This window comes from Lutra lutra, chromosome 14 (genome assembly GCF_902655055.1).
Source record: "Lutra lutra chromosome 14, mLutLut1.2, whole genome shotgun sequence".
In the NCBI taxonomy this organism is placed as follows: domain Eukaryota; kingdom Metazoa; phylum Chordata; class Mammalia; order Carnivora; family Mustelidae; genus Lutra; species Lutra lutra.
The window spans coordinates 32,527,854-32,539,873 of NC_062291.1; the positions used below are offsets into that span (position 1 = coordinate 32,527,854).

The following is a 12,020-nucleotide window of genomic DNA, read 5'->3' on the forward strand; positions in this document are numbered from 1 at the left end:
TGGGTTAAGCCTCTGCCTTCGGCTCAGGTCATGATCTCAGGGTCCTGAGATCAAGCCCCACATCAGGCTCTCTGCTTGGTGGGGAGCCTGCTTCTCCCTCTCTCTCTGCCTGCCTCTCTGCCTACTTGTGATCTCTCTCTGTCAAATAAATAAAATCTTAAAAAAAAAATTGTACTCCTCCCTCTCTCTGCCTGCTTGTGATCTCTGTCAAATTAATAAATAAAATCTAAAAAAAATAATAAAAATAAATTAAAAATTTTTTTTTAAATTGTAAAAAAGAAGAAAAAGAGTCCCATGTTTTGTGGTTGTCTGACACTGCTCGCGGCGAGACTGGGACTATGGGTCCTCGGCTGAAAGAGGTGGTAGGGTTTTGGGCTGTCACGCCGGAGGCACACAGTGTCCACCCATCAGTCCCTCAGATATGATGTTAACCATCATCACCCAGTCCGGGCGTTACTTGATTTCCCCACCGTGTGATTACTGGTTTTGTTTTGTTTTTTCCTCCCTTGCAACTTGTAAGAAGTCTGCGGGGACACACTTTAGGAGCATTCGAATATCCCGCTTGTCAGAATTAACATCCATCATCCCCAGACGTAACACCTGCTGACTCTTGCCTGATCTGATCTTTACGCAGGCTGCAAACTGATTTTCCAGCACCAGCAGCCCCTCAGCATTTTGCTATAGGCAAGAGCCTTCCCTTCTCTCCCAGGATCTATTTATTGTCAACGTGGATGCCTATGTTTCTAGCAGTTTAGGGTTCCCTGATGAATTTCATCACTTCAGTGCTCAAACTGTCCCAGATTTGGCCAGTGGGAGGCCCTCTGATCCGGCTCCCGAGTCCTGTGACCAGCTGCTCCCACGCCCTCTCTGGATGCCCTTCCTGACTTTGCAGTAAGGTTCATCTCCAGGCCTCGCTGTCCCAGCCCTGGCATCAGCCACCAGGAAGTCCTCTTCCTCTCGGTGGGAAGAGCATCCGTGCCCAATAGTCATGGTGCTGGTGATCAAACCATGTTTTACAAGCCACCCATGAGGCCCTGTGCACATCTGATCTCTCTGCTTCGGACTGTGGCCTAGAACACCAATCCTGCGTCCTCACCACACTCTAGCTCTCCACTCTGCCAGTGACGGACAGCCAGGTGCCTCTGGCCTTCAGGGTCGGTGTGCTAACGTCTTTGGGTGGATGCCGGCAGCAGGGCTGATTGCTCTGTCCAAGGATATGTGTGTATATTTCATCTCATTGCTCTCTAGAAACCGTGCTGAGTTTCCAACAGGCTCCAGCCACCCTGGAGTCCCAAGGCTTTCAAACGAGGCTGCCTGGGCCTGCCGGCCCCAACCTCCAGGCCGAGGGGCCCCTGACCTCTGGCAAGGGTTCTGCATGTTCTTCCCTTCCCCTGCACGGTGAGGGGTGGGCAGTGCCTGGGGCTCCATGGTCCAGGAAGAGGGTGAGCGGGGCCCACCCTGGGCTCTGCTGTCCACCCTTCAGAAAGTGCCCCACAACAGAATCCTCTGAAGACATCTATTCTCCTCCCTTCTGAACTTGGTGACTGGGACCCAGCTACCCCCTAGCTCTTCCAGAAGAAGGCAAGGGGAGGCCACAGGCTCAGTTAAGTTCCTCACAGGGGCCTGTCCCTCAAGTGTATGCAATGCTCCCACACTTGATTCTTCCCAGAGCCAAGGGGTAGAGCATCACAGGTGCTCCTCGACCCACCTTACAGACGAGGAATCTGACCTTCAGGGGTGGCTCATTCACAGCACCCCCCAGAGCCCAAGCCCAGCCTTGGTGGCCGCGGGTGGGGAAAAGCAATCCAAAGGCCTTAAGTCTGCCTCGGTGGGCGGCTTGGTGACCGTGGGAGCCTCCCAACCCCTCCACAGGCCGTCAAGCCCACAATGCTCCCAGCAAAGTGGGAGTTTGAGGCCATTGGGATCTCTGCTGGTGGGTTGGTGGTTTTCTGTTTAACTCATGAGTGTTGAGTGCTTGGTGACTTAAGCGCCTTAGGCTAAGTTTCTCCATCCTCACAACAGCCCTACAGCCGAGTACCAGCTTCTCTCCGTTTTATAGATGAGGAAGCTTATGGAGAGGTTAGGTAACTTGGCCACGTCACACCGGTGGCAAGTGCTGGAGCCAGGATATGAAGCCAGGGCAGCTGGCTTGAGTCTGTGCTCTTCACACCACCTCCCACTGGGCCCTCCAGCCGGGCATCCCATGCCCCCATCCCACCACCAGAGAACCCTCCACAGGTCCCCTTAGTCAACAGGAGACAGAAACCAGTCTTCCTGGGACCCAGCAGGAGTGTGTGGCTTTCAGACCCCAGCACTCACAGGTCTCTGAATCATCCAGCGAGGAACGGCTCCCTGCCATAGTCCAGGGACTCCCCCTTCAAGGGGGAAGCCAGGGGCACATAAACTCAGAGCTCTCTAATGCCGCCACAACAGGCATGGCATCTTTGCTGCCCTGCCCTGAAAGGGTTTCCTGGAGATTTCTGATTCATTCTAGAATCTTCCATGCCTCCCTGTTCTGCTCTGCATCACAATCCAGAAGAAACCTGTCCCTTTTTCTATGATAAAAATTTCTGAAACTGGTAGCCCCAGACATACTTTGGGTGCACGCCTCCCTCCCAGATTGTTTACTTCATGTGATATGTTGGGGGCAGGGAGTAGGTGGTGGTTAAGACGCTGAGCAGAGCTTTGGAAACAGAAAGGTAAGACTAGCTTTGCCATTGCCTGACAGTTGCCTCAGGCAGGAAACCCCTGAACCTCTGCTTTCTCGCCTGGGAAATGCAGGGGGACGGTGAAAGCGAGGGGATGACTTTACAGTGGCAGCGCACCTGCTGCATGGGCTGCTGGCCAGGGGATGGCTCCCTCTGCAGCCAAGCGCCCCCCTCATCCCCCCAGAACATGCCTTCCCCCGCCCCTCTGCCCCCACGCTTGGCCAGCTTGGAGGCCAGCAGTGGGTTCGAGCTCCCCAGGAGATGACCTGGAGGGAAGATCTGTGCAGGGCAGAGGTGCTGAGCCCCAGACTTCCCCACAGTTCCCCAGCCCCCCACTGATTGGAGAAGAAAGCAGAAGGCTGTCCATTATACATGGCCAGATAACCTGCAGCCCACTGACAAATACAGAGTATAACCCTCCTCCAGGAAGCTCCTGGCTTAACGTTAACGCCTTGCTGGAGGGATAAACAACCTTGGTTTGACAAAAGCAAGTCCTCAGGTATCCAGTGAGTCTTCTTTAGTATACGAAAATCCTCTTGAAAATTCCCTTATCTTTACTGCTCCCCACCCCCATCCCAAAGTGTCTCATGAGACCCTCCCTGCTCGCAATCCCAGGGCAGCAGCTCCTTCCGCCCACGGTCCCGTCCCTGGGCTTTAATAAAACCATCTTTTAGCACCGAACACATCTCAAGAATTCTTTCCTGGACGTTGGCTCTGGACCTCACCAACGGACCTCACCAACCTCACCAACATTCCAAAACGACCTCACTCACCACCACTCAGGAGAGGTCAGGAGCCTGGGATATGGCCTCCACTGAGAGGACCAACCTGAATGTCCCTCGAGCTCCTACTCATGGTTGCTGGGCAGGGGCTATACAGATTATGGCAGAGGGACTGTGAGAGCTGGGAGGAAGTTGGAAACTGAGGCACAGTGGGGGAAGGAACTTCTACCCAGATCGCCAGCCCCAGGGTGGCCAAGCTGACGAAGACACGGAGGCCTGCTCAGAACGCAGAGGAGGGCCTGCACAGGAGTCCCTGGGCTGGGCTGGGCCCAATCCCCTCCCAGGAGCTCGCCCTCCCTTGGCACTTTGAAGGACCAGGCTAAGAGCTCCTTGAGCGCCCAGCTCTCTTTGTGAGCACGGGGCCTAGTCCCTGGCCTGGTGCGCTGCCCCCCACCCCCTGCCCCAGTGGCACAGGAAACTCAGGAGCTCCTGAAGATGGGGGCTCCTCTTTGTCCTTGAATCCCCAGGGTGGGGGGTGAGCTGGTCATTACCTGTCTGAGGCAGATGCCTATATGTGAGGGAGGCAGTGGGAAGGACCCAGAGCCCAAGGCGCACCTGCAAGTTCAGGGAGAGAAGGAAGCAAAGCAAAGGCTTTCCCATAGGCAGGGTTTGAAGCACACTTCCCTCCTGGGAGCAGAGGAAAAGCAAGTTGAACCCACCCAGCATTCACCTGCACTCATTTTTGTGCTGATGTCCTGTCCCGCCTGGCCAGCAGCCTGCTCAACTCCCTGCAGTTCAGTGGGCGGGGCAGGAGTGGAGGCTCCCCACAGCCCTTCAGGCCTTCCCCAAGAGCTGCGCTCCCATTCCCCTACCCCATGGCTGGGACGAAAAGGGCTACCTACTTGCGAGCCTTACCTTCTTCACTGATCGGTGGCAGCTTTTTAACGGTCATAGCAATGGGGCCAGGGTAGGGGGGGGCCCTACACCATGCTCCCTGCCCCTGATCACCCAGGTAAGAAAACCCCTTTGCACGGGCTTTTAAGAGTTGAAGTCATTTCATGAGGTATTGTAACCTGCATGTGACACAGAAGGACATCAAGGCCCGGGAAGGCTGAGTACCTTGTGTAAATGGGCCCAGCAAAGGAGGCTGCTGGGGTCTCCAAATAACCCATTTTGCAGATGAGGAAACTGAGACTCCAATTCTTGGTGCTCACAGATTCTCTAACTCTACTCGGCTCCCCTGAATTTTTCCAATTAAAATGAAAAGCCTGACTTTTGTGCTTCTGTGTTCAATGCTCCCAGTTTAGTTTAGAATCCTGCTACATTGCCTTAGCCAGAACCCTCCCCACTTGGTATCTGATCAGATTCTTCATCTTCCTCCACAACCCCCCCAACCAGGTGATGTCTGCTTACCCTGGCCTCCAGCCACAGGAAGCCTGTGGGATCCCCCAGCCTCACTCACCTGATACCTCCTCTTTGTCATTTCCACCCAATGCCCCCACCCTGCTCCTGTGCTCTAAGTTCCCACGTGCCCATAATGCATTTGGGATAGAGCCTGGCTCTACAGTGAGTCCCCTTCTGCCCGACTGCAAGGGTGCCGGATAAAAACTGCTTTTACTGCTTCCACTACTGCCCAGCTCTGGTTTTTCTTCGACAGGGCCCAGGGTTACCAAGACAGTAAGTGGTGAAGGCCAGATAGTTCCCGATCCCAAAGTCCATGGGCTTCGTCCCCCAACACTGAGGGCAAGGCCAAGGCCAGAGCTGGTCTCTACCTGCCTGTCTCTCAGCCCCCGACAGGAAATCACAATAGGCACATTTCACTGGTGACTCACTAAGGGCTAGACCCCGGGCTGAGGGCAATATAGCCTCAACTGTCATTACGGCTTCAATTCAGGGTGCGGGCTGAGGCTCAGAGCCACTAAGTCACCCCATTTCCTCAGCTGCCACTGCAGACTGAGGTCCTGCCTCAGTTTCTCCAGAGGGGGTTCGATTGGGACATTTTTGTTTCTGGACTCCTGACTCCCCTGCATCCCTGAGCCCAGGGGTCCAGCAGCCTACAGCACGGCTGATGCTCATGAGAGTGGGAGGTGCCTTAGGTCTGCTGGATGTGACATGAAGCTCAAGTGTGGCCCCGCCTTGGAGCAGGTCCCCAGGACTCCAGGCCTAGAGACAGCAGTGCTGCCCCAGTTCCTTGCTGTTGTTTCCAAATCAACCACCCGGCCAGCCTCTCCAGGTCCTGCAGAGCTCTCCGAACCACTCAGTCTCAGTCAGCGATGGCTTCTTGAGTACAGAGCTGGGTGTAGGGGGAGCTCCTCGCCCTGATGGAACCACTCAAGTTGCAGAAGCAGCTCCGAGGCAGGAGCAATGGGGCCACCAAACTGTCAAAACCAGCAGAGTCAAAAGACTAGAGCAGCCAAGCTAGCAAGCAACAAGCCCAAGAGGCCAACTAGAAGTTTTTGGATAAGGCTTAAAGAAGAAAACTTATGTTCACAGCATCCTGACAAGAGAGACAGAGATGGTGGGAGGGTGGAGGAGGATATGAAATGATCGGCATTTTGTGGGATGGGAAACTGAGGCTGGAGAGGTTAAACAAGCTTCCCAAGGCCGCAAGATGCGTCGGCATCATGGAGGTAACAGAAGCCAGTCTTGGGACTTCGGCGCATGTGGAGAGGAAGAGGGCCTCAATTCTCCTATCTCCTGTGGGACCCACCCCAGTGACCATTGGGCAGTGTCCTGCTCACCCTCCTATTCCAGCTCCAAGGCCACCTCCTCTGTCATTCCCTGTGGTCCCCAACCAAACTCCCCTAACACTTTACCCCAGATAGGCACTGCACATTGTGTTCTGTGACCAGTGAATGTGCATCCTCGCCCTGTAAATGCAACGCCAGGCACAGTGCCCACGGGGTGCTCAGTAACTATGTCGGATGAATGAATGGATGGCTGGCTGGATGGGTGGGTGAACAGATGAATGGATGAATGAAAGGATGAATGAATGGATGGATGAAAGGATGGATGGCTGGATGGATGGCTGGCTGGCTGGCTGGATGAATGGATGGATGGATGGATGGATGGATGAAAGGATGAATGAATGGATGGATGGATGAAAGGATGGATGAATGAATGGATAGATGAATGGATGAAAGGATGGATGGATGAATGAATGGATGGATGGATGGATGGATGAATGGGTGGATGGCTGGATGAATGGATGGATGGATGGATGGATGGATGGATGAATGGATGGATGGACGGATGGATGGATGAACAAATGGATGGATGGATGGATGAATGAAAGGATGAATGAATGGATGGATGGATGGATGGATGAATGAATGGATGGATGAATGGATGGACGGATGGACGGATGAATGAAAGGATGGATGGATGGATGGATGAATGAATGAAAGGATGGATGAATGCATGATTGTTTTGTCTCCTAAACTACAGCATAAGCTCCTTCAGGCTTGGGACCATGCTGGGCTCCCACCATCACCACCATTTGCTTAAGCGATTCTGACCACAGCACACTGGAGAGGTAGGGCCCTTTCCCCGGTCTGACCCATCCTGTGCATACCTGCCGGTCAGGACCGGGCATCTGTGGACCAACTATGACAGGTTGCAGGCCTGTTAGCAGCAGTTATCCAGTTCAGAAAATGAGAAAACACTGATCATCTAGAACCAATCACTGGTAATGTGTCGGTAGATGGCCTTCCCCACTTACTAATATGCATGTGCATGTAGGTGCATCTAGATTTCAAAAAAGGCCTCCTAGTTACTACACCATAACATGAATTCTTGATGATGTAAATACCTTGTCAGATTGCAATCAGCGACATTTCTAGGACCGCACGGGAGCCCATGGCATACAGAGGGACACTCGGGTGGTTCCCAGGGTTCAGTATTACAGATAACGAGAGGCGGAGTCCACGGGCATTCTGGGCTTCCTTCATCTTTCAGCCCATGACTGCAGAATGTAGGATGGTGGGTTCTAGAATCCTTTGATGAAGCCAGAGTCCTGCTCCTCTGACTTTCCCAGGGCCCCCAGTACCTTGTGGTGATGGTAAGAAACCGCTGCTGTGAGGCCTAAAGCCACAAAGAGAGCCCTGGTGGAGAAGAAGGCCCTCAGCCTGGACTGAACACCATGACTGCCGTCTGGGTGAGGCACAGGACACTGCCTCTTCCTGTCACCTCACACGGCTGCAGCCGGTGACCCCAAGCCCTGCCAGACTCTCCTCTCATGGCAGACAGCCATCTAGACTCTTGCCTGTGTCTGTGGAAGCGTAAGGTAATCAATAATAGCAGAATCCGAGCGGGAAATGTTTAGAGGAAATTACCTCCCTGAGGTCGGCTTGACCTTACCTCCCCAATCATTAGCATTACTGCCTGGCAAACTTGTTTCGTGCTGATGAGACCTGCTGGAGACAGGATGATAAAAACGATCACTCCAGAGCGCTAATCTTCATACCTGTGGTGTTCAGGGTGTAACAAGACCCTGAGAGGAGGAGGGGTCTGGGCGCAGGGAGTGGGCAAGGGGTACTAAGGGAGCCGCCCAGCAGAGGCCAGCCCTCTAATTCCTGCTTTGGGTGCAGCTGAGCCCCATGACCTCTGAGGTCCCTTCTGCAATCAGGGTCTGAGGCTCCCCAGCCTGGTGGCCCAGGGCACAAGCTCTCTGGATTCCCAGGCAGCTTAGAAACCAACACTGGGGGCACCTGGGTGGCTCAGAGGCTTAAGCCTCTGCCTTCGGCTCAGGTCATTGTCTCAGGGTCCTGGGATGGAGCCCCACATCGGGCTCTCTGCTCAGCGGGGAGTCTGCTTCCCCCTCTTTCTGCCTGCCTCTCTGCCTACTTCTGATCTCTCTGTGTCAAATAAATAAATAAAATCTTAAAAAAAAAAAAAAAAAGAAAATCATTAAAAAAAAAAAAAAAAAGAAAGAAACCAACCATGGCGCCCCACGCCCTGCCACAGGCTGGAGTATCCTAGAGCGTTCACAGGAGGCAGCTGGCTCACCTCTGATCTGGACAAAAGTCTCTGGTCAGAATTCCTGCCTTTGCAGGACTCTGGGGAGTGTGGAGTCTGCACCTTTGGGATACGCCCTCACAATGGCACCCGAGGCACTGGGTAAAGATGCGGGGGGTGGCACCCCAGCCTAGTGCCTGAGAAGCCATCTCAGCCTTTCCAGGTGACTGTGGGCACATTCATGCTCAAGAATCCAGACTGTCTCGAGGCTGGGGTCTGTCCCCATTCCTCGGCCTGGATGCGACAGTCGGCAGCTAGAAACCTAACCAAGGTTAAGGATGCAGTGCTGAGCTGAGCTGAGCTTCGTGTCCCCACTCGAAATGCCGCAAGAGACAAGCAGGCAAACTATGGTAACATAGCAGAAAAGTCAGGCCTGTAACCAGAGAGCTCCTGAGGCACACTCTCATTCACATCCCTCGCTCTTGTCATGCCCGGGTCTGTCCCTCTCAAAGGCGGGGGCAGGGACTGAACCCACCCCAGAGCCCAGGCCTGAGCATCCTAGTGGGGGTGGGAGGGGTCAGATGGTGCAGGAAGAACGCGGAGCGCACAGCCCTGCTCCTCCTGCAAGCTGAGACCCATGGCCCTCAGGGAAGATGGTGTGGACCGGGAGTTGGAAGCCCCCCGCTGACAGAGAGACCAGCTGGGTGGGGGTGGACAGGGCAGAGATCCCATCCTTAACCTTGGATCTGCCATTTAGAGTCCCGGGAACTCAGGCACGCCCCTTGACCTCCCTGGAGCCCCACCTCTTGTCTTTCAAATGCTTCTCTGCCTCCTGGGGTTACAGGGGCCACCATGGAGGGGACCATCAGATACACCCCAAGGAGAACACGGTTACCAAGCCGTGGAGGGTGCGGCAGATACCCCGGTGAGCAGACGGGGCACACAGAGTGTGGAAGAACCCATGACCGAAGCAGCACAGTGTACGAGCTAGACAGCAGCTCCCCTGGTGTGAGCATTGCGTAAGGGGTAGACTTGCGGGGTCACTGTCGTACAGCTGAAACCCCTGTTGCATCGTGTGTCAACTGTACTCAGGAAAAAAGAGAATCCACTGATGAACCTAGAGACACTTTTTTCCTCTTCACTACAAGCTTCGGGGAAAGAAAGGAGGAGGAGAAAAGTCCATGCCGTGAGCCCCCCCACCCTGCATCCATCCCCAGCTGGGCCGGCAAAGGTGGGCTGAAGGGGCATCAACCCCTGCACACTCCCCCCTGCCAGGCTGAGAAGCGGTCAAAACCGCATCATGACAATTTTCTTCATAAGTGATAGAGTCTTACTGGCTGCTCTGGAGAAGGGAGTCAAGGCAGCTGCCCCTTATCTTCCCAGTAGGATTTCCAGTCTTTGCTCTGCTGTCCTCTCCTTACCCCCTGCCGAGGTCCCTGTTCCCCCCCCCCCCCATATCCCTTTCACTTGGGCCACTGGAAGGCACCTCCAGGGCCACCACCCCCACCCTGCCCCCAACCCCAGGCTGTTCCAGGTCTCTTTTAGGGCTTCCAAATGCCCAGAGAATGACGGTTTGGTTGTCAGCTCTAAGTGTCTGCCATGTGCTCCCTCCACTGGCAGGGTGCGAATGGAGGACCCGAACTGTCTAATCTGCGGTGTGTGTATGGCCAGCATCTAGGGGCGGGACAGGATATGCAGATGGAAGACTAATCACCTCTCATAAAAGTTCTTCTCCCTGGGCGGGGGTCGGGGGGGGGCAGTGAAAATGGCTCCTTTGAAAAATCCTTCTCCATGCTTGCAAAATAAGGTTGCTAACACTAACTTTACAAAACTGCTCAGGTTTTAGGCCATTGTCAGAGAACTAAGACCTCCCTGACTATTGGAAAAAATAAGAAGAAAAGCTCCTAAGATAACCACCAGGTAGGAATGAGCTACCTAACCCACCCCCAGGGAAACCAGCTTCTGGGAAACAAAACTTAGGTGGAAGGTAGGAGATGGGGAGATCACCAGGGGTGTGCTGGCTAATAGTTCACAATCCACTCCCCGAGGAGGATGTATATGTATATGCAAATGTATAGCTGATGTATAGCATCTTCGATGTGTCCTGTGCAACATACTCCCACTATGGCCAATTTCAAGCTACTTCACCTGATTGAGCACCCCCAGAACACCATGGGGGAGCCATGTTGAGAAGCCCACCCCAGGACTGCTGCATGACAGATGCTGGCGCTCAGGCCAACTCCACACTTAAACTAGAAATCTCTGACATAAGCTTGTACTCTGGGAACTGGCCCACTGTTTTATTACCCATATGTTGGTGGTTGCCTTTGGCTTCTGGATCAAGTTCCTTCAGAAAATGCTAGGTAAGCATGCTGTGCCATGGGCAGAAGAGAGTAATTTGTGGGTGTTGGGGGAGCAGAGCACCATGCTCAGAGTGGGGTACATGTAGGGGACAGCAGGGTCGGTGTAAAAGGGGAACCCCAAGGGAAAGATGCAAATCCACAGAGCTCACCCCTGCCCCCCTTCCAGCCAAGTGTCAGCTGTCAAGGCCAGGCTGTGGCTTTCCTCATCCTGATGGAGCTACAGACACACACAGCAGACAGACACTGGGAGGAGGAGGAAGGCTACAGCTTCTTCAGGAGGGAATGTGGGTGATGATGGAAGGTCTGGTCCAGCTCCATGGTTCTATCACGCCTGCATTTTGGAACAAGCTGGAGAGTTTTGTGGGAGGCCGCAATAAGGCTTGACATGAGGACCAAACCAGGCCCTGACTTGTGCCTCCTTTAAAGTCCAAATAACCTAACAAAAGGTTTAGGACAGGAAAAGTTGAGTAGCACTGAGAAAGGGTCTGTGCTATGTGTTGTGCACTCACCTATGTGACTTCCCACACGCTTGCTAAACAAATGAGAACAATTCGGTTGGGGTCATAGTTCATGGCTGGTCCTTGCTGCCCTAGTACAGCCCATAAATTACTTTCAGGTTTGCTGTATCAATACAGAACAATTGTACTGGCATCAGCCATTTGGCGTCACGAGGTCTGCTTATAGTTAATTGTGAAACTTATTATGGGAACCCGTGGTTGTTTAACTAGACACAGATGTATTGCTTCTCCTATTGTAATCTCATTATATATATGGCCTTAATGCTTTGAATAAACTTAAGCACTGTTGGACATCCTCCTCAGTGCTCCTCCTGCCCCCATGTCTTTGTCTCTTAATTTCTTTTCACCATCCTCTTACCCTCATGTTCCTGGTCAATTTGTTGTGCTGGCTGCGACAGAGTTTGAAAAAAATTTTCAATCCCAAAACCCACCAGCAGAGAACCTGACTTAATTGGCACGGAGTGTGCTCCGGACATGAGGGTTTCTACAAGCTCCCCAGATGATCTGAACGTATGACTTAGCTTGAGCACCACTGGTCTTACCTGTGAGGCTTAATGGGAGAATCTGGTGAAAATCCAAAATAGCACTTCTGTCCTTACATCCTTCTCTCTACCCCAAGGGAGCTTCCTTCTGACCAAAGTTGTGTGTCTCAGCTGTGACATTGCTGCAGCTTTCTATCTCCCTACAGTGATGTGCAAAATCTGCTCTCCCTGCACAAAGTGCGGTCCTGAATAACCAGAGTTCTGCGGCAAG

At 53.3% G+C, this 12,020-nt stretch overlaps 1 protein-coding gene across 4 annotated transcripts in view; it reads right to left on the reverse strand.

Annotated features, from left to right (window-relative positions):
- The window catches only part of LRRC20 (leucine rich repeat containing 20), an 85,128-nt gene that overhangs the window by 6,023 nt on the left and 67,085 nt on the right, over positions 1 to 12,020 (reverse strand). The window contains exon 5 of one of the 4 annotated variants that reach the window (XM_047702933.1): positions 7,790 to 7,845. The exons of the other annotated variants lie outside the window; for them this stretch is intronic. Within the exon in view, the coding sequence (XP_047558889.1) occupies positions 7,790 to 7,845 (56 nt within the window). The remainder of the gene's footprint in view (positions 1 to 7,789; positions 7,846 to 12,020) is intronic. 4 annotated transcript variants of the gene reach the window in all.